The 22,381-nt window shown below is 40.5% G+C and overlaps 1 protein-coding gene across 4 annotated transcripts; it reads right to left on the bottom strand.

Annotated features, from left to right (window-relative positions):
• Window positions 1-2,611: 2,611 nt before the first annotated feature.
• On the bottom strand, window positions 2,612-22,076 carry LOC121459487 (zinc finger protein 431-like). 4 transcript variants are annotated; one of them, XM_041669317.1, is made up of 5 exons: window positions 21,953-22,076; window positions 19,189-19,306; window positions 6,301-6,427; window positions 6,036-6,096; window positions 2,612-5,503 (listed from the first exon to the last, which is right to left on the bottom strand). In XM_041669317.1, the coding sequence occupies exons 2-5, from the start codon at window positions 19,285-19,287 to the stop codon at window positions 3,655-3,657; spliced, it is 2,136 nt and encodes a 711-aa protein (XP_041525251.1). In that variant the 5' UTR covers window positions 19,288-19,306; window positions 21,953-22,076; the 3' UTR covers window positions 2,612-3,654. The 4 variants fall into 4 exon arrangements, with proteins under 4 accessions (XP_041525251.1, XP_041525253.1, XP_041525252.1 ...); XM_041669319.1 differs by having other exon boundaries at window positions 19,246-19,306; XM_041669318.1 differs by lacking the exon at window positions 21,953-22,076 and adding an exon at window positions 21,801-21,852.
• Window positions 22,077-22,381: the final 305 nt, after the last annotated feature.

The raw sequence follows: 22,381 nt of genomic DNA, 5'->3' as shown, positions 1-22,381 counted from the left end.
TTAGGTTGGGAAAGTTTTCTTCTTTGTTTTTGTTGAATATATTTTCTGTGGTTTTGATTTGGACTTCTTCATCTATCCCTATTATTCTTAGGTTTGGTTTTTCATGGTGTCACACATTTCCTGGATATTTTATGTTAAGATTTATTTTGTTAGATTTATTGTTTTCTTTGACCAATGAGTCTATTTCCTCTATTCTATCTTCAACACTTGAGATTCTTACATCTCTGGTATTCTACTGTTGATGCTTGCATTTGTGGTTTCTGATCATTTTCTCATATTTCCATTTGTATAGTTCCCTCGGTTTGTGTTTTCTTTATTGTCTGTTTCAGTTTCAAGTCTTGAATCATTTCATTAATTTGTTTGATTGCTTTTACTTGGTTTTCTTCAAGGGATTTGTTGATTTCTTCCAATTTTTAATTTCTTTTTCTCAATTTCTTTGAAAGAATCTTTCATTTCTTCTTTAAGTGCCTCAAACACTTTCCTATTTTTTAGGCCATTTTCTGCTGCTTCATCTACATTGGGGTGTTCAAAGTCTTGCTGTCATAGAGCCACTAGTTTTTGTTGTTATGTTGCTCTATGTGGTGCTGGGTGTGTTCTTACCCGGTCTACCCATCTTTTCCTCTGATTGGTTTAGTTGGGGCTGTGTCTCTTGTGATCAGTCTTTCAGGTGCCAGTGGTCCCATGGTTCAGATGGTTTCTCTTCGTGGTGCAATCAGGGTCACTGTTCCAGTTATCCTGGAGGTCACTCACTGTTCCTGGAAGCTGCTTGATGCTCCCAGGGGTCACTCTGCAATCCCAGAGGTCATTTTTGCAGCTCCCATGGAGGTCATTTGCTTGGGGTTGCTACTGCTGAGGTTGTTGCCTTGCACCTACTCAGGCATAAGTCACTGTCTTGGTCCTGTTCCGATGGAGTTCACTGGCTCTGGCCTGTTTTCACAGAGGTTCCTGGTTCATGCCTGGTTCCACAGAGGTCTCTGACTTGGGCCTGCTCCCTTGGTGGTCAATCCCTTGTACTTGTTCTTGTGGTGGTTGCTGCCAAGGGCCTGCTCTGGCAGATGTTGCTGGCTCAGGCCTTCTCTGGTTTGAGCCTGTTCCAGGGGATGTCCCTGGCTCAGGCCTACACCTACAGAGGTACCTGGCTTGGGACTGGTACCACAAAAGTCTCTGGCTCAGGCCTGCTCCCTTGGCTATCACTCCCTCATACCTGCTCCTGTTCCTGTGGAGGTTACTGCCTCTGGCCTGCTCTGATAGAGGAGGTCCCTGGCTTGGGCCTGTTCCCACAAATTTCCCTGGTTTGGTCTTGCTCCCACAGAGATTCCCCTAACTTATAAGAATTTTAATTAGGTGGAAGGCTCTTGAATTTTGGTTGGATTTATGAACCATCCTAGATAGCCATATTGTTACCAATGAGTTCAAAGTGGTACTCAAATGGTCCAATCAAAATAATACCATCAAAATAGTTCACCAATGTGATATTTTGTGGAAGACACAGGTGACTGAGATCCCTTCAAAGTAATGACTTGTAGGCATGGAAAGGTAATATATCATTCATGTAAAACTCTGAAGAAAGACAGTCCAGTGCCATCTATCCTTCTATGATTTTAAACAGAGTGTTTAGTGCATAATTAGAGGTTAAACATTTTCATTTTGCTGAATTACACTAGAAATAACAATCATAGTTCATGAGGTCAGAAAGGAATTGGTAAATAAGGTTAACTTTCCAACAGACTCTCCTACATCCTCATCAAAATGAAGAAAACTCAAGATTAGATTGATGAGTAAATTACTCAACCAACACTTCTGGATCTTTTTCAGAAAACAAAGGCTCTGCATCTAAGGAGGCTCCAGTAAGAGCTGAGGGAGCTGCCACCTGTGCCCATGTCAGTGTGACTTTGCTCTCGATTTTGCCTGAACAAATAAAAACTCATCTTTGCCTCTTTTATCAATTTTAAAGTTTAGTCATGAAGTTTATATTCATTTCAAGGATTTGGTATCACTTCCTCAAGATTAATATCTTCCTTAATTATTGTGGCAACAATCCAAATTAATGACCAAGTGACCCAAAATTGAACAGGGATCTTTTCCACTTCTTTATATGTTTTTTTTTTTTCATTTTCCTTCTGAACTGTCCCATACTTCTTCACCTGAATCGACATCTTCGGGAAATCAGGAGTTAAAACCAATTCGCATAATGTATAATAGCTGTGCTTTTAATACTTGTGCTCATCCTTACATTTAAAGTGATGCGCTTGTCCAAGATAAGGCAAAGCCTTTCTGGTTTCTGCACCATTACTCCTTACTCACCTCTTTCTCTGAATTTAATTGAACAAAAACAACAAAAAATAATGGGTAGTATGAAGTAAACTCACTCCTAACTGCTATATTGTGAGGAACATAAAGACACTTTCCAAGAACAATTCTGCTTTGAAAAATCTTAAGTAAAAATTACCTTCTTCTGTTTTCTTGATGTGCAAGCATAAGCACTCAAAATTCTCATTTTTACATTACTTCAGTCCAGGACAGTGTTCCAACAATACACATGAAGAAAAGTGATTTTAAGAAAAAAAATATGACATCTACATAAAGAAATTTTTTTTTGAAATATAGAGTCTCTCTCTTCTCTATCACATACATATACATACATACAGATATATGTGTATGTATATGTACATATCTGCCTTTATTCCATTAACATACCGGGTGCACAAGGAAGGCATGCAAGTGCATCAGACCTCCAAACCAGGATTTACAGGCACATCTGGTTCACCTGATATGGGTGCTAGGAACCAAAATTGTACGACCAACAGCAGCAGTGCTATACTGAGTCAACTCTCCAGCTTCCAAAGATGTCATTATAATGCAGAAAATGAAGGTATCCTTCCTCTTTATTTCTTCTGCCTTACATCACTTGCCGGTGACGAAAGTCCCTGCTACTTGTACAGGGAAACAATGAGTGGATTTCAATCCCTTTGTAAATTGCTTATTGCACATTGCTTATTTTAACTGTTAACATAATTCTCTTGAAGTGAATGACCCCCACAAATGACTTAGCTGAGCAGAAATGAATCCACATTATACTATGGGGAAAAAAAATCACAAAGTGACATATACTTTTGTCTTTTATAGGAAAAAGTGTTTGACTGAATGCATTTCTACATGAAGCTGTTGGATCCCCTAGAACTGGACTTACAGATAGCTGTGAACTTCTATGTGAGTGCTAAGAATTACACTTGGGTCCTGTGGAAATGCAGCCATCTTTCCAGATTCCCTTTTGGGATTTTTCTTGAGAAAATATCTCACTATATAACTAAGGCCACCCTGAAACCCAGTATCAGGTAATCAGGGTTAGCAGCAATCACATTAACTGATAAAATTCTCTGCCATTCTTTTGTGTTGCTGAGAATATGACAGGAGTAAGTATTTCATCCTCAGAATAAAGTAGCATGACCCCCGAATAATGGATGACAATATAACTAGCAGTTTCAATTCATTTTATTATTCAAAATATCATGTCTTTCTGTATTCTTGGAATGCAATATGTTTACTTGAAAAGAGACAATCTTTTAACTAAGGAGTGGCTCTACTAACCTTTCTCAAGCACTGGTGAGCTAGCATGGTGAAAAAAAAAATGTATGTGGAATGTAAGGCTTGGCCTCATTTATTAGGGTCATGGGGATTTTCACCAGTGTGAAATTTTTCATGATTTTGAAGAACAATGCAACAGGGAAAGACTTTGCCGCACTGATTACATTCACTGGGTTTTTGTTGCATATGATTTCTGTCAAGATTGTGAAGAGGACTGTTTTGTGCAAAGTCTTTACTGTATTGATTACATTCATAGGGTTTGTCTCCAGTATAAGTTCTTTCTTTTATATGAATGGGACTGCTACATGCAAAGTCTCTACCAAATTGATTATATGTGTAGGGTACAGTATGACATCTTTCATGACTCTGAAGATGACTTTTACGTGCAAATGCTTTATCACATTGATTACATTCATAAGGTTTCTCTCCTGTATGACATCTTTCATGCCTGCGAAGGTTACTGTTGCACGCAAAAGTTTTACCACATTGATTACATTCATAGGGTTTCACTCCAGTATGAATTCTTTCATGACTGAGGAGATGACTCTTCCTTGCAAATGTTTTGCCACATTGCTTACATTCATAAGGTCTCTCTTCTGCATTACTAGTATGAATGAGAAAATTCTTCTCCAGTGCAAAGGATTGAGCAGGTTGATTACATAGATAGGGTTTCTCTTCAGTATGTCTTCTTTCATGACTAAGAAGATTACTCTTCTGTGCAAAGGCTTTACCACATTGCTTACATTCAAAGGGTTTCTCTCCAGTATGAACTCTTTCATGACTTCGAAGATTACTCTTCTGTGCAAAGGCTTTATTACATTGATTACATTCATAGGGTTTCTCTCCAGTATGAATTCTTTCATGACTGCGAAGATCACTCTTCTGTGCAAAGGCTTTACCACATTGATTACAACCATAGGGTTTCTCTCCAGTATGACTTCTTTCATGACTAAGAAGATTGCACTTCTCTGCAAAGGCTTTACCACATAGACTACATTCATAGGGTTTCTCTCCAGTATGAATTCTTTCATGAATGAGAAGCTTGTACTTGTGTGCAAAGGCTTTACCACAGTGATTACACTCATAGGGTTTCTCTCCACTATGACTTCTTTCATGTCTGTGAAGATGACTCTTTTGTATAAAGGTTTTACCACATTGATTACATTCATAGAGTTTCTCTCCAGTATGAATTCTTTTATGAATTTGAAGATAACTGGAACATGAAAAGGCTTTATCACATTGTGTACATACATAGGGTTTCTTCCCAGTATAAATTCTTTTATATATTTGAAGATAACTGGGACTTGCAAAGGCTTTATCATATTGGTGATATTCATACTTTTTCACATCAAAATGAGTTCTATGTACTTGATGAAGACTGTGACATGCAGAGACATTATCACTTTGATTATATTCATAGGGTTTTTCTTCCAAATGAGTTCTTTGGTGTACTTTCAAAGAAGAATCATATCTAAAGGCTGTATCATGCTGATTACATTGATAAAGCTCTTCTTCATTATTGGTTGTTTTGTGTGTTTGAAGATACATGGGATGGCTAAAGTCCTTAGTACAAAGATCAAGCTTATCAATTCCTATTCCCATATGAGTTTTTTCATGTCTTTGAAAAGAACTGGAATAACTCAGAGTTTTACAACACTGACTGCATGTATAACATACACTGTGAGTCACACTGCATGAGCAAAGTGAGCCAGGACAGACAGATGGATTTCCATATTCCTTGTTCTCATAAGGGTTTTCGCCAATGTGAGAGTGTAAACTTGTATCACAGCCATCATGGCTTCTCGCAGTGGGGACTACAACATTTCTCCTAACTGTTCCAGGAGGAAAAGAGGTATATTGCTTCTTTCCATATCCCTGATGCTCATATGGCTTGTATCCAGAGTGACAGTTGATATGCCTATTAAAGGAACAATAGCAAATAAAAGGTTTTTTGCTTTACATTCATATAGTCTAACATTCCGTGCCTCAGACATGGTATATGGATTCAGGATTCTACACCAAGAAAAATTCCCTGTCTCTTCTAAAGTGCTCCTCTCACTAAACTATGGTAAGTCACTCAATATAAGTGCATGAGGACCACTAGCTTTAATATGGAAGATTTGCTTATAAAAGTCCTTGGACATACTCTAATCCCCTTATCAATGTGTATACCTTAAATGATGATTGAACAGCATAACAATTCTACAACATGCCTCTCGTATGGCTGATAAAAATTGTGACATCTGTTTTAGTATTGTTTCCTTTCTTATCCATAAATAATACTTTCCACAGTGTTCAGCTTCCTGACATTGGGATACATGGTGTTGTGAGAATTTAATAGCCATCACACAGCTGTGCTAACTTATACTGTTGCTTTTTTTTTTAAAAGTTCAGGGTACATTAACCTTTCTTCAAAGATACATATGTATCAGCTTGCACATGAAAATTACCTTCCATTTCTTCTAGAACTTTGACAATGTTCTTCGATATTGTGGTCTTCCCATTTGCAACCTAAAACAGAGTATCAGAAAATATATGTGATACATTACTGGAAATTAGGCACAATTGAAATTGCTATTTTTTGTGAGTCTTTGAACAATGCCTGATTTATTCATTAGATTCTTCTTCTTTCACATTTAATATAACAGAAGAGTACCAATTCCCAAGAAAGGCTTTTCCCCTTAAGTTAAAAAGTAACAGAAAGCTCATTCTTACCTATAGAAATGAGGTTCCAGTAGGTTTCCAGCATCACATCTTTGTACAGATTCTTCTGGAAAGGATCCAGCAAAGCCCACTCTTCATGCGTGAAGTTCACATGCACATCCTCATAGGTCACGGCCTCCTAAAGCATCCCATATATGTACATAATAGAAATGTTGAGACCGACTACATTACAAAAGTACGTTTCATTGAGAATATATTTACATAATTTATCATGTTCAATGTATACTATGATAGGGTCTTAAAATAGTGAACGCAGTCCCCAACACATTTTAAAAGGAAACAGAAAAGGAGACTTATGCCTCTTACTTCTGTAGACACAAAATAGATTAGGGCATTGCCGGAAAAAAATGCCTAGTAAGATATACAGAGAGACATGCAAATAGATTAGTGCTATTTAGTATACATCATCAAAATTTAATCAAAATAATTAACTTCAAAAAAAGATAGATTAAAGGTTGGTGGGGTGCCAACCTCTAATCCCAAAGCTCAGGAGGCAAAGACAAGTGGTACTCTTTGATTTCCAAGCCATCCTGGTCTGTGCACAGATTTCTAGGACAGTCAGAGATACACAGTGAGTCCTTGTCTCAAATAGACAAGCAAATAGAAAACACTCAGAGGTTCACTCAAAAGTTCTGCATAGAGTTAAAACATTCACTCCAGTTCGGTACTTCTCAATCATAAACTGAATTGACTCCTAGTAAACTGTAAGGCTAATAATTTCTAGGAATAAATGTATTTTTAGTAAGTTACTGAGTGACAGATCAAAGAGTTCTCAAAATATTAGTCAATACTGAGCCTAAAAAAATAAAAAATAAAAATGATGGACTATATAAAGTTGTGTCATCACATAAGATCACTTGATGCTTTTGAAGAGGTCCTAGATCAGTTCTCGGCACCAACTATTCCTATCATCAGGTCAAGAGAATCCAATGCTCTCTTCTGACTTCAGTAAATATCAGGCAGACAAGTTCCAATTGCAAACACTTGCCAGCCAGCAGGAAAGCCTCCTGTGAGCAGGCTGCTCTACCACCACTTCCTATCTGCCCCCAAATCCACCCAACGCCCGCCACCTCCACTGTTCCCTGAGAAGCAGACACCACCTGCACCAATTGGACCAAGAGGTAAGTGACTGACCTCCAAGATGGACAGTTCAGTCTCTAGATCCTACACCCTGAGCATACCCTGTGCCCCTCCCCCACCAATCATGGCCACACTACCTTGCCAACAGAAAAGACTTCTGTGGGCTGGCTACTCCACCATCTCCCACACTGGATCCTGTAAACTACAAGTCCCACTGTGTCCCCAAACCCATCCATCTCCTGTGACCTCAGGGGAACACTAGGACACAGACACCTCCTACACTGATTGGACCAAGAGCGTACACTGCCTACACTGATGAGACCAAGAAGCAAAGACACTGTCTGCACCAACTGGAGGAAGAAATGAGTAGATACCACGGCAAGATTACATCCAGAAACCTAAATAACAATATGGCACCCCCAGAACCTAGTTCTAAAACAGTAAGACCTGAACATCCCAATGCAGAAGCAGAAAAAAACAACCTTAAAAAAAACTTTATGATGATGATAGAGACCTTAAAAGAGGAAATGAAAGATTCCCTTAAAGAAATGAAGGAAAAGACAAACAAAAATTAGAAGAAATCAATAAATTTCTTAAAGAAAGAAAGAAAAAACAAGAAAAAGCAATCAAACAGGTGAAGTAAACAGTTCAAGACTTGAACATTGAAATAGATGCAATAAAGAAAACACAAGTCAAGAGGATTCTGGAACTGGAAAACCTGGGTAAACGGACAGGAACTATAGATGTAAGCATAATCAACAGAATGTAAGAGTTGGAAGAGAGACTCTCAGGCATTGAAGATACAAAAAAGGAAATAGATTCATTGGTCAAAAAAAAAAAAGCCATTAAGGCCAACAAAGTCATAACACAAAAAAAATCCAGGAAATCTGGGACACCATGAAAAGACCAAACCAAAGAATAATAGGGATAGAAGAAGAATACCAGCTCAAAGGCATGGAATATTCAACAAAATCCTACAAGAAAACTTTCCCAACCCAAAGAAGAAAATGGCTATTAAGGTACAAGACATTTAAAAAACATCAAATTGACTAGACCAAATAAAAGTCCCCTCACTACAAAATAATAAAAACACTAAATATACAGAATAAAGAAAGAATACAAAGAGCTACAAAGGAAAAAAGCCACATAACATATAAAGGTAAAGCCATCAGAATAGTACCTGACTCTCAGTGAATACTCTGAAAGCCAGAAGGTCCTGCACAGACATTAGGTAGATAGAAAGAGACCATGGATGCCATTCCAGACTACTATACCCAAAAAAACTTTCAATCACCTTAGATGGAGAAAACAAGATATTTCATGTCAAAACCAGTAAAGCTGTAAACCTTACCAAAATATTAAAAATGACGATCTTTCCAAAAGCGATCTACAGATTCAATATAATACCCATCAAAACCCCTACACAATTATTTACAGAAATCGAAAGAACAGTATTCAACTTCATATGGAAAAACAAAAACAAGAATACCTAAAGTAATGCTGTACAATAAAGGAACTTCCAGAGGCATCACCAGATTTCAAACTGTACTATAGAGCTACAGAAATACAAACAGCTTGGTATTGGAATAAAAACAGACATGTGAACCAAGGGAAGCGAATTGAAGACCCTGACATTAATCCACAAACCTATGAATACCTGATTTTTGACAAAGAAGTCAAAATTGTGCAATGGAAAAGAGAAAGCATCTTCAACAAATGGTGCTGGCATAACTGGTTGTCAACATGTAGAAGATTACAAATAGATCCATATCTATCACCATTTACAACACTCAAGTCCAAGTGGATCAAAGACCTCAACATACATCCAGCTACACTGAACCTGATAGAAGAGAAAGTGGGAAGTAGCCTTGAACACATTTGGCACAGAACACTTTCTAAGTATAACCTTTGGGAGGAGTAGATGGGAGTGGGCTGGGGGAGGCACAGGGGGCAGGAGGATGGGTGAAAGAGAGAGCAGTGGTTGAAGTATAAAATGAAATGAAAAAAGATGAATAAATCTTTACTGGAACACACACAGACACACACACAACAAAACACAAAAAGAATCACAAAGAATGTCCCAGGAGAAAGAAGAGAAAAACATATGGGACACAAGTTACTAGAGGATTATGAAAAGCCACAAATCTGGACTAGGTATGGACTTCATTCACAGTTGATAAAAATGGCAAGCTGGGGGTGGGAAATAAACTCTATCTTCTGCAAATTTCATGTGCACACTTTACACTGCGCCATCTTCCCAGCCCCAGGAACACTTCAAGTACAATGTAGCTTCTGTATCTTAATGTTATTAACAGCAGAAGACATATTTATCTTGGAAGAAGGCTTGAACTTCCTGTTTCTGCCTCCAAAATAGTAGCATGAGAGGCGCGTGCCCTCATGGTGTCAATTCAATGTACTAATTAAACCAGACTTTATACAGAGGTGAATGGCAACTTCTTGAGGGGCAAAAATAAAGTGGAAATGACAATGCTCATTTTAAAATCTTTTAACTCTAGCCAGTGGCAAGTCTGACCATGTAACAGACATCACCACTTGGTCTCCTATTGGCCTAGGAAAATTGCATTTTATTTCTCAACAACACACTGTTGAATTGCACACCATGCTCCCTGGTGAGACCTTGATCCTATAATGACATTATTGTTTTGTGGTTTTGGAGCATGGTCTTGGTCTATGGTCTGGTCTGGCCTCAAGCTGGTGGTGATCCTTCTGCTTTAGCTTTCAAGTGCGGGAATTGCAACTGTGAGTCACCATGACTAGCTCAAGGAAATTCTCTAACAAAATATCACTCAGTGGCAGAATATTTGCATATCGTGTGTGAAGTGTTTGGGTTTGATCCGTAGCCCTCAGAGGGGGATATGTGGCCTCATTTTTCACCCAATATACCCATAAGCATATAAAATGCATGTGAGACTCTTCAAACCAAAATTAATCGAAAGGAGATGGGGACAGACACTGCATATTCGTCAAAGGAAAAATATACCATGATGACATTTCAATTTCTAACAGCTGCTCCCCCAAACAAAGGGCACCCTCGCTTGTAAAAGAAACACTACTGCATCATAAGTCAACTACTGAGCCTCACACACTGATAATAGGAGATGTGAATACCCCACTCTAAACAATGGACAGGCCATCCAGACAAAAGGTAAACAGAGAAATACTGAAATGACCACCTGAGAGCAGGATTGCTGCCATCCTTCAGAACTCAACACCAATACTAAGAAACAGGCTCAAGAGTCCCTAGGTGCAACTGGCTATTGTTGCCTCTGGATATTAGAGATTGTGGGGATGATGAAGTGCCTACACATCAGCACAAAGGTGGGCACTGGGTCCTTAATCTGGACTTTCTAAACAAAAGGCATTTGAAGCTCTAAAAGCAGTTCTGACTTCTGCACCAGCCAGAATTTCCAGATGTCTCAAACCCTTTTCATCTGTTTGTTCATGAAACAAAAGGTAAAAGAGGTTTTAACTCAAGCTTTGGGGCCACGGAAATGCCCTATAACATATCTGTCCAAAAAACTGAACTCTGTAGCCATAGGTTAGCCTGCCTGCCTAACAGCAATCGCAGGTACTGCTAGTTTAAAGAAAGCAAACAAACAATTTAACTCTTGGTCAAGATCTTATATTGACAGCACATCGTGACATGTGTGCTCCTCTGAGGAGCACCAAAACACTGACTGTCTAATGCTGTGTAGGACCCAGCACCACGCCCTTAATACTGGCCCACCTGACTCTAATTTGAGAAACCCACCAACATCAATCCATCTGCTCTCTTACCTGATGACACAGATACTCATCCATGACAGTCAGAAAAATGTATAATGAAACCAGGTACCTTGGAGCATCAGCAGTTTCACTAACTGAAATGACTTCGGAACTGTGGGGAGAGATTTACCCCGATGAGATTATGTTTGAGAAACCTCCCCAAAGTTTCCCAGGCTCAGAGCTGTCTAACCCTTGCTTTCTCAAGGCAACACAGGCACTCCAGTCCTCCATAATGATTGGCCTACCGTGAGACCCAGCTGACCTCCAAGTCCACCACCAGTTTCCCCATGTTTCAGCCCAACAATACCATCTGGGTCAGGTGAGTAGGCAAGGACACTAGAACCTGGAAAGGACCCTACATGGTGATTCTCTCCACTCCTACAGCAGTGAAAATAGCTGGTATTTTACCATGAATGCACCACACCCAGGTCAAGAAAGCAGAAGCTGCAGATGCTGCCAAATGGAGTCTCTGGATAATGAACCCATTAAAATTATGGTCTCGTCGGGCCCCAAAGTCTTTCCACTCCATCATCCTCAAACCCCTCCTGAGTCTGACATTTGGAATGAATACAGGATCATGCTTCAACCTCCACAGCACTTAGGCCTGAACCTAGGAACTAAAATAGACAGGCACAGGGAAGGTATGACCTAATGTAACTACAGACCAGTAACCCATATTCATTGGCCCTTAGCTCACTGAAGCTCACTTTAAATGTCTGGTTGTATGAGAGAAAGGAAAGATATTGTGGTTTATCTTTTGATATAGAAATACAGGGCCGGGTGGTGGTGGTGCAAGCCTTTAGTCCCAGCACTAGGGAGGCAGAAGCAGGTGGATCTCTGTGAGTTCGAGGCCAGCCTGGTCTGCAAAAGCTAGTTCCAGCACAGACTCAAAAGCTACAGAGAAATTCGGTCTCAAAAAAATCTAGGAAAAAAAAATAGAAAGAAAGAAATACAGAGTTTACGATTCTATGCATGTCCTGTGGCTGAGTCCCCTGGGGATAGTAAACAGATAATTTAATAACGTTGGCAAGAAAACAGAATAGCTCAGAATGAGCTCACAGTGGCCATGAGACTGATAACTATAGTCTCCCGGGTTGAAGAGCCTAGTTTCTTTGACTCCTTCAAGAGGCTAGCTCAAGCACCTAAGCAGATCTTGTCATGTCTGCTCTTGGTCAAAGATGAAGGACTAGTTGTCCCTTGGTGCTTCTATCAGGGCCTCTGAGGAAGCCTTGGATTGACCTGGGTCCCAAAAGGCTCATCTCCAACCTCACAAAATAAAAATGGGTATGAAAATGGAAACAAAAGGATTAATATATGGAAAAGAGGGACATAGAGAAAAAGACGAGTAGAGATTGGAGACAAAATGCACACACTAGGAAGTAAATTATTGACACCAAAAGTTCATTTTAAAAAGCCTTAATTGGTACACCTTTAGCTATATTACTTTCTAAGAAGGTGAACTCAAACTGCTCACTCCCCACATGAATTTAGAACCGAGAGGAGCGGTGGTGCAGTCCTGGAACCCCAGCACATGGAAGGCTGACTCGGGAGCATCACAAGCTTAAGGCCTGGGATGGCTAAACACGGAGTTGACAAAATTCTTGGAAAAATTAAACATACCCTCCATCAGAATAGCTTTGTTTAGGCCTCAGAGGACAGATACGACGAGCACGGGAGGGGCTCTGTAATGAGTACTCAGGATTTTCTACCCCCAAAAATGAAAAAAGAGCTACTACAGCCAATATATGGATATAGGTGGATTTGAAGGGAGTGCTGTGACTGGAACCAGCTAGTTGGCTGAGTGAGTGAAGGCATGTGCAAACAAGTCCGAGGGCCTGAGATCAATGCCCAGGAGAGAACCCACGCCTTCGACCAGTCCTCTGACCTTCACGTGTGTGCTGTCACATGGGTGTTCACACACGTCTTAATGGCCCAAACTCAGAATTTTAAAAATAGAAAATGGAAAAATGATATGAAAAACAAAAAAGCACAAAAACTGAAAATGCCAATGCATTAGCCAGCTATGTTGTAATATAACCACTGACCAAAATAGAACTCGTTCACCACACTGCCACGATGACAAGAGGAAGCTAAGCCTCTTAGCTAACTTCCTGCTAAGTTATCAGGTTATCTCTGCACACCTTCCTTGGGGTAAAACAGGAACAAATAGCTTTCCATGGACATTCTTACCTCTTAGACACTTTGTTTTCAACAACAAATTCAAAGGATTACTACTGTTGAACAGATTCAACAGATTATTACTCCAAGTTAGCAAAAAAAAAAAAGAGAAACAAAGGACAGAAAGCAAAGAAATATGTAATGAAATGAGCAAGAATTGTGAATAAAGCATCTGTCAGATCACCCCATTAGAAGGACACACACAGGTCTGTCTCTTGCTCAGGCCTGCTCAGGCCACGCTTACACAGCACCCAGACCGTGTCTACTCTCCTGTCTCCCACTCATCACTGAGCTTGTGACAGGAGGACTTGACTGTGGATCCTTCTCACGTCTGAGAATCTGGGATCTCAAGAGTGGGCTGTTCAGCGCCCATCCGGAGAGTGACTCCTGCAGGGGCTAAGGTGCTGGATGTCATGTCTAAGTCTCTACACTGCTGACCAATGCCTATGACACTTGTATATGCTTCTGAGTTCTCCATAAGGTGCCAGGTGGATGACAACCATCACGGTCAAACTCTTATTTGGTGTTATATAGGTATGGTCCATGTGTTAGGTTTGCCTTCACATGTTCCATCTGACAGACCCTATTCTGCAGTCCTGAGTGGCATCATCATCCTGCTGCAATGTCTTACATACTCTGTCCTTCATATTCTGGACTTTTAAAACAGAGGACAAGGCACCATTTCCTGAGTGCTGTGCAGTAAGTCACTCAGGGACTGTCAGGTGTTCTGTGTTGTGTGAGATGATCAAATAAGAAAGTCCCTCCAGTTTTAGGCCTGTGGCAGCAAGAAGGTCCAGCTTCTGGTGGATAAACCTTGAGTAGCTCTCCAAAGCCATATTTATTGATTGTTACAGAATGTTGGTATCTGGGTAAACAAGTTCTATTGTAGAATATTTTAATATGTGTTGCATTCCTTCATTTTGCATTTGTTTAACTCTGTGAAGCTGTAGGACGTGGCATATCTCAAATACCAGATTGGTCTAATAAAGAACTGAATGGCCAATAGCAAGGCAGGAGAAAGGGTGGGCAGGGTTGGCAGGCAGAGACAATAAATAGGAGAGAAAAGATGGAAGAGCAAGAAAAGGAGAGAAGGACATTAGCAACCACCCTCCTAGCTACACAGCCAGCCACAGTGTAAGAAGTAAAGTAGAATTAAGTTTTCCAACCAGCCTGCAACAAAATGTTTTGAAATAATTTTGATTCCTAAGTTGCTCCCAGGAATAAAAATACAGCATTAGGTGCCTGAATAAAGGGCTGGAGAGAGGGTTCAACCTGTGCAGAGCACAGATTCTTCTTTCAGGGGACCAAATTTCAATTCTTCAAATCCACACGGTATCTCAAAACTGTCTGAACTGCCATTCCACAGAATGTGACACTATCTTCTGGCTTCTTCAGGACACTGCAAAATGTGGGGCACACATGTGCATGTAGGAAAAATACCCATAAGCATAAATAAAATTTAAGATCTTAAGTATCTTCAGGATTCATGGTGAAAGGACACACATCCCAACTCATTTCAACAACTGCCTGGCCTAGAAGGAATCCTCGGTCAGCCTGTTTCAGTTCCTGGCCTAAATATATATATATTTCTGTGATGTATATTGGGGGCATGTGCTTTTAGGGGCCAAAAGAAAACACTGATGAGTCTCTCCTTATAGCATTTAGGTGACTTTGGGGAACAGAATGCAGGTGACCATATGCGTCATATGCCAACAAACACCACTGCTCACTGAGCCATCTTGTTGGCCCAGCCTATCCAATTCAGCGTACCCTTCTATGTTTGGGTATTCTCGTTGGCCTGAAACTCACAATTAAAACAGGGAGACCTGGAACTCTGAGAAATCTGCCCATCTCTGTCTCCAGAGTGCTGAGATTAAGGGATGTTCTTAAGAATGGTGGGGCTAAACCGGGCGGTGGTGGCGCATGCCTTAAATCCCAGCACTCGGGAGGCAGAGGCAGGCGGATCTTTGTGAGTTCGAGGCCAGCCTGGTCTACAAGAGCTAGTGCCAGGACAGGCACCAAAAAGCTGTTTCGAAAATCAAAAAAAAAAAAAATGGTAGGGCTGTAAGACAAGAATTTACACAACGAACCAACATTCTGGTATTTTTATCAAAAAGTCACTGCCAGTAAAACCTGAACTGTAAGGGTAGTGACAAGATGCTGGTACCCACTGTCTTACTATATTAGAGTCATTATATTATATTATAGCCATTTCAAGATTGAAATCTAGATGATGCAAGAATTAAGAGTTGAGTTTGGAAACGAATTACTACATAGAATTGCCTGGGTCTTGAACAGTGTCAAAAGCAAAGCCAGACTCTGGATAAACTGATTAAGACAGGATTTAAAATACTATTGGCATGAGAAAATAACCCACTGGTACTGAACACTGTCTGAAACTGTAGAGGTGACAGATTAGATGAACTGAGGGCATTAAGGGGATATGAGGGCCCAGTAAAGTCAGTGAACTGAAAATGTGTGTAAAGGTGGCTAAATGATGACGGGTTTGGGATCCTCAAACTTGAAATTCCTACCTAGCTTCCTGATGGCTTGAGAATTCTGATATTGTATGATTCCTAAGACCTACATGGTGGAGAGAGACAACTCCCACAAGCTGTTCTCTGGGATCCACAGAGGGACAATGACATGGACATGCCCCTTTCCATATAAGCTAGTAAACAAATATCATTTTAAAACTAAAATGTATCTAGGTACTAATAAAGGAAGTCATTCATCCTTTTGGACTTGTCAGTGATCATTCCTCAGTTTGCTCCCTAGTGCTAGGAACAAAGGTATGAACCATTCTACACCCATCCCTACCTTTCAGTTCACCTTGTGCTTCAAACTCCCCAGTACTGCTCTACAATTCAGCTTGTGTGTTCCATACTCCCCCACCTCACACTTCCACTTAAGCCTCCAGTGTCCCTACTCCTACCTTACAGTTCAGCTTGTTGATCATCTGTCTCATTCCACAAACCCAATTCCTGAAAGAAATACTCAAAAAAACACAAAGTCTAGCTCATCACGAACATATAGCTATTTTGGTGGCAGTGTTGGGTGGAACACTATTAGAGACCACTGTCTAGGTGTATGTGTTTATACTCTCATAAGTAGGATAAATACTTTTCTTGTAAAATACACTTTAGATATATTTAGAATTCTAATAACCCAAACCTATGGAGCATGACAAAATATTGTATGATGAAATATTTCAATATTAATTTTGAAACTTCCATCATATGTGAGAGCACAAAAGGGCACGGAGCCTGTGTTTTCATGCCATCTGCACCACCTAGGACTTCAACCCATTTATTGATGTATTTATTTACCTGTGAGACAAGAGTCATTTCTATTAAGCTGGCCTCAAACTCCCTCTGTAGTCAATGATAACCAGGATTTTTTAATGGACTTGCAAATTCACTTATAGATGTTGTGTAGCTATTCTTGTGGATATTCATTCCATCTGTACAGGAATCCAAACACCAATCTGGGCTCAAAGTACATAAATGCTCTGGAAGCTCAAAGTAATAGGAGTACTAGCATTTAAATATGTATATAAAGAAAAATGGAACAAGACATATATCCTCTAGACTGATTCAAAGTAGTTTTCCCAATCATAAACAAACAAGGAAGACGAACACGTGCCATTATAGTATGAGCTACATTTTTATACAAGGGGACAGAGTCTCATTATTAGAAGTATATTTCCATATATTCCCCTCCAAAACCTAAATGTTATCCAATGATGATATTAGTTTCCATAGATGCTCTTGAGCAGCTCCTTCCTCTAGATGAGATGGAGGAAACTTCCCAGCGCCGTGCTATACTAACAGCTCACAACCATTACTAGGAGTGGTGATGGTATTATTATTACAGAACCATCTTAATTCTATTCTTTTCTATTTGGTGCAAACAGAACCTACATGGCTCTAATCTATGATACTAAAATAAGAAGTATTAATGATACCTTGCATCTGTGCTCTCTGTGTTGTTCTCAATGTATCTATTCACTTAACTCTGAGACAACAAGAGTTGCATGGAGGGGGTGGAGAATGACGTAGAATAAAAAGAAGGCTAATCTATATTTTCTTACACCTCTCTCAGCTGCACATTGGTGATCAAAATTGTATTACTTTCCCAGCCTTCTGTGGTGGCACTTGCTTATGATGCTAGTATTACAAGGTTAAACCACTGCTGTAGGAAGTCTTACAGCTTGTGGTTACCCGCCTACTGGGGTGTGGCCTCTTAGACTATATATACTGATGCAGAGCCTGCATCCACCCTCTTTTCTGGCTGCTCTTTCTGGTTGCTGGATTTGGTTTCTGTTCTCTAAGTAGAGGATTATGATTTGTGAGTGTACCCCTAAGTAAATAACCTTCTATTTCTCAATTCTGAGCTAGTGTGGGATTTCTTTTAGCATCATTCCACAAACCACCTTGGTCTATGACAATCAAGAATAACAATTAGGATCAGAAAAGAGAAGGTGACCAGAATGACGTGTAAAACATAGAAATTTTGGGATTGACATGTCTTGTATATGCTAATGGCTCATACTTAAGTTCCTTAAGATATATAGCTCTGAAATACTATTTATAGGTGGAGAATGAGAAAATCCCGTTAAAACAATTTAGCAATGTTGGAAAAACAACACAGAATACATCAGACTGAGCTCACAGTGGCCCTGAAGAGACAGGTTTTCTTGACTCCTTCATGATGTTCACTCAAGCACTGGACCAGAACTTCCCAAGTCTGCCCTTGGGCAGGAAACAAAAGTAGTGCTCCATTGGTGCTTTTATCAGGGCATCTGACAAAACTATGAACAGGTTCCCAAAAGTACCAACTTCAATCTACACAAACAAAAACACATGTGAAAATGGCCTTCTACTCTCATCATGTCTGCTCAACAGAGAGGTGGAAATCGTAGCTAGAGAAATAAGACAACAGAAGCAGATCAAGGGGATACAACTGGAAAGGAAGAAACTGAAGTATTTTCATTTGCAGATGATGTGATAGGATATGTAAGAGACCCAAAAAATTCCCAAAATGCCTATGGCTGAAAAACACTCTGAACAAAGTAGTTTAGATACACAGTTAACTTGCAAAATCAGTAACTCTCCTAGAAACAAACGGCAAAGGAACTGAAGCAAGGAAGTAATATCTTTCCTAACTGCCTCAAATTGTATAAAATATCTCTCAGTAACTCTAACTGAGGAAGTGAAAGACTTATATGATAAGATGATGTGGAATGTTCTTCTGTATGTGTTAATGGGCAGAATAGAGCCAGGCTAGAAAACATATATAGAGAGAGTAGGCAGAGTCAAGGAGATGCCATATAGCTGCAGAAGGAGAAGTACACACCAGAACCTTACTGGTAGGCCACAGCATTGGGGTGATGTACAGATTAATAGAAAGGGTTAATTTAAGATGGAAGAGCTAGTTAGAAATAAGCCTGAGACATTGGTTAGTGTTGTAGTTAATATAGTTTCTGTGTGTTATTCGGGTCTGGGTGGCTGGGAAAAAAAAACAAGCAGTCTATGTCTACAAAATGACACCCAGCGTCTGGAGCATAGATCCACATAAGACCTAATGAAAAAGCTTAAGGAAAAAAAGAGGGCTCCTAGGCCCACAAAAAATGGAAGCCAAGTGCAGTTTCTTGGTATCTGCACTTTTGTTTACTGGTGGCTTCCTGACTCGTATTAGTAGTAAAAACTGCAAGGCTTCCTTAAGGAATGGCTTCCCGGTTCAGCACGGATGGCTCTGGTTCTTTTAGGAAGTCATGCACTGGAATGGGGTTTGTAAGCAGCATGCTACTAGTTTCTTAATGGTGACACAAACCTGCTGCGTCCCTGGAGCTGGTGCAGTGAGCATGGCTAGCAGAGGAGATGAACATACCTCCACCATGTTGGATGGGGCGTAGCCAACAGGCGGGGCCATAGAGTTGGTCCAGTCACTCCTGTTTAGCATTAAGGAAAAAAAAAAGCGCTCCTGGTTAAAAAATAATTACAGGTACACAATAAAACAGATTCAGTTGAAAAAGACCACTGAATGAGTCACATAAATAAGTTGGATAAATGTACAGAGGCTTAAGAGAGAGAGAAGAAAGAATACAAACAGTCATAAAGGAGTAAAGATGATAAAATAATATTAAAAAGTAATAGAGTGAAAAAAATAAGTCACATAAAGATGGAAAATAGACAGAGTGTCTGGATTATATATATATATATATATATATATATATATATACATATATATATTATTGTGTTGTCTTTGAATTTTTGACTACAGCAGACATTTGATTCTGAGGTCTGCTAAGCTAAACATCTATATATAATATATATATTATATAGAGAGACTTAGAGCATATATATGTGTATACACACAACCCTCTCACCTGACTAAACTGAGACAACCAGGTCTCTATAGATCAACATGAGAGAGTTACCCAATCGGAAATTTCAGTGGCTCAAGGTAACCTCCCCAAATTGTGCACCCACAGATTTGGTTTTCCTTCATGTACAGGCTATGAGTTAATGAGAACTGGAAAAATAGACAGAAAGGTGCTCACTCTGACCAATCAGATCCTGTTTTAAAACAGAAGCACCTACAGGTCAAAGAACTAAACAACCTCTAATCTAGCTATGGCCTAGCCTAGTTTCCCCTGCAGTGTACACAATAAACCATTCTTTCTATTCCGATCTCAATGGAGAAGCTGTGTTCCACACAAATACCTTTCCTATCACTGCAGTGGACAGCCCACTCTGTGACTCCAATGGGAAGTTTTAGACGTGTATGGTGCTACAAACTTTTAATCAGGAATTGAAGAGGTTGAATCAGGAGGACAGCAAGGTCAAGGCCCTGTGGGCCTCAAGGCAAAGAAAGTCAACAAAACTTGTCTCAAAATAATTTCCCAAAAGCTGGAAGGTGCAGCTGTTCTGGAAATAATGTGTCATTACAATGAGAAATCACGCCACACACTTGGAGAATTAACTGATAAAATCTCTTCAGTAATTTCAAATCTCCCAGTCTGGCTGACACTCTGAGAAGAATAGGTGCGGGACAGATTTGCCAACTTATAGACACCATAGGATTATGTTTTCCACATATGTTGTGAACCTTGAGAGAGGCTGCTTAGCTTGATTTCTTAATGAACTCAGAAACACCTACCCAGGGTCGCCCCACCCACAGTGGGATGGGCCCTATTATATCAACCACTAATCAAGAAAATACCCTATAGGTTTGCCTACAGGCCAGTCTGACTCTAGCTTGTGGCAAGCTGACCAAATCTACCCAGAATCCCTACTGCGTCATCTCCCAAACCCCAAACACAGATTTTTAAGCAAACCTCAGCTCTCCTGACACCGGCTTTTCAGCGTGTACTTGTGCACACACACACAAAGTTTTGGAAATCTGTCAGGTTTACAACTGGAGTAATGGCTCAGCAGGTACCAGCACTGTTGCTCTTGTAGAAGTCCTGGGTTTGGTGCCCAGCACTAACATGGGGCACACAATCACCCCTAGATGCTGCTGCAGGGGATCTGATGCCTCCTTCTGTCTTCTGTGGACACCAAACACACACGAGGTCAACATACATACATGCAAGCAAATCACTCATACACATGAAATAAAATAAAATTAAAAACACATACTCTCATATCTCTTATAAGTCATCATAGATAAAAAAAGTCAGAAATGCAGAGAAATGTGACAAATATCTGTAGCCAAAACTATACCTATGTAATTAAAGAAATCAAGAAACTTGATCAGAGAGAAATTCCATGATTGTAGACAGGAAGCCTAAATATTATTTCAGCACAGAATCTGAGCTATAGATTCAGCAACACTCCAATAAAGTCTAACAAAAGTCTAACAATCTTCCTATCAACAACAGAAAAATGATGGAAAAGTCATCATGGATGAAACACTGGTCAACACAAGACGGAATAATAGCACACAGTGACAGCATCTGACTTTAAACTTCCCGTGAAACTGCAATGAAGATTGTTCTGTCTGGGATAGAATAAACAGCTCAGCGGAACATAAGAGAAAATTTAGAAACAAAGTAACAATGAAAACAGTGTCGATTTGAACACAAGAGGCCAGGAAAGCCAGTAAGTCTGGCCTTACTGACACACATGACTGGTCCACCCTGTCATCTCCGTGCAGATGTGTTAATGGCACAGACTTTATGCCCTGCACAGAATTAACTGCAGTGGGATCCGACACCTCAATGTTCAGTGCCAAGTGCAGAACTTCTAGAAGACGCTAGAGAAACTAGCTCTGTCGCTTAGCAAATCTGCCTTTCAAGGCGATGATGAAAGTGGCGCAGACGCGCACGCTGCATGGTGACGTCACAATAAGGAACTGTCCAAGCACAGTACCCACATCCCCGTGTTCTTTGCAGCCCCAACCTCAATCAGCAGATGAAAGTTATTTAGAGGCCGCAGGACCTGGGTGCTGCAGGGGTAGAATAGATCTCACGGATCTCATGGATCTCACAGATTTCACCCGGCGCCGCGTCCGCCGCCGGTTCCCACAGTCCCGGGACTCCACACCGGCTCCCGCAGCTCCTCCCTGCGTGGGGACGGTGGCCCTCGCTCACCATGGTGGATTCCGAGCTCGCCCCGCTGTCCTCACGGCTCCCGGCAGTGGATCACAGCACAGCACAAAGAACACAGGAGTCTTCCTGAGCCCAGAGCCGGAGAGTGTCTAGCATGACGGGCCGGAAGTGCCCGCCTTCATTCTGCCTGGCAGTCTGCCTGGAGGTCATCATTGGCTAATGTGGCCTGAGTGACAGGATCAGCTCTCTCAGGCACAGAGTGTTGCGAAGGGACACAGCACAGTGGTTCCCAGCCCTGGCTTCCATCCCAGGCACAATACTGTCCCGGACCTGCAGATATTGGCGTTGTAGCAGAACTTGAGCTTGAACTGCAAAATCATCCCTGCATTTTTTCTACACTTAGTAAGCATTTTTCATTCTTGCTCCTGGGTTCGCGGTGTTAGGTCTCAAACCTAGGATAAACGGCTGGAA

This window comes from Microtus oregoni, unplaced genomic scaffold, assembly GCF_018167655.1.
Source record: "Microtus oregoni isolate MIOR12 unplaced genomic scaffold, Mior012 000019F_ref0000042, whole genome shotgun sequence".
Taxonomy (NCBI): domain Eukaryota; kingdom Metazoa; phylum Chordata; class Mammalia; order Rodentia; family Cricetidae; genus Microtus; species Microtus oregoni.
The sequence above is the reverse complement of the archived record's forward strand: the minus strand, read 5'-3'. Positions and strand labels throughout refer to the sequence as shown.

Coding starts and splice junctions, on each gene's coding strand:
- LOC121459487 (XM_041669317.1), bottom strand. CDS start 19,287: ATGGCCCCGCCTGTTGGCTACGCCCCATCCAACATGGTGGAGGTATGT. Junction 6,428..19,188: donor CAGCTCCAGGGACGCAGCAG/GTTTGTGTCACC, acceptor GGGATGCTTTAG/GAGGCCGTGACCTATGAGGA. Junction 6,097..6,300: donor CTGGAACCTCATTTCTATAG/GTAAGAATGAGC, acceptor ACTCTGTTTTAG/GTTGCAAATGGGAAGACCAC.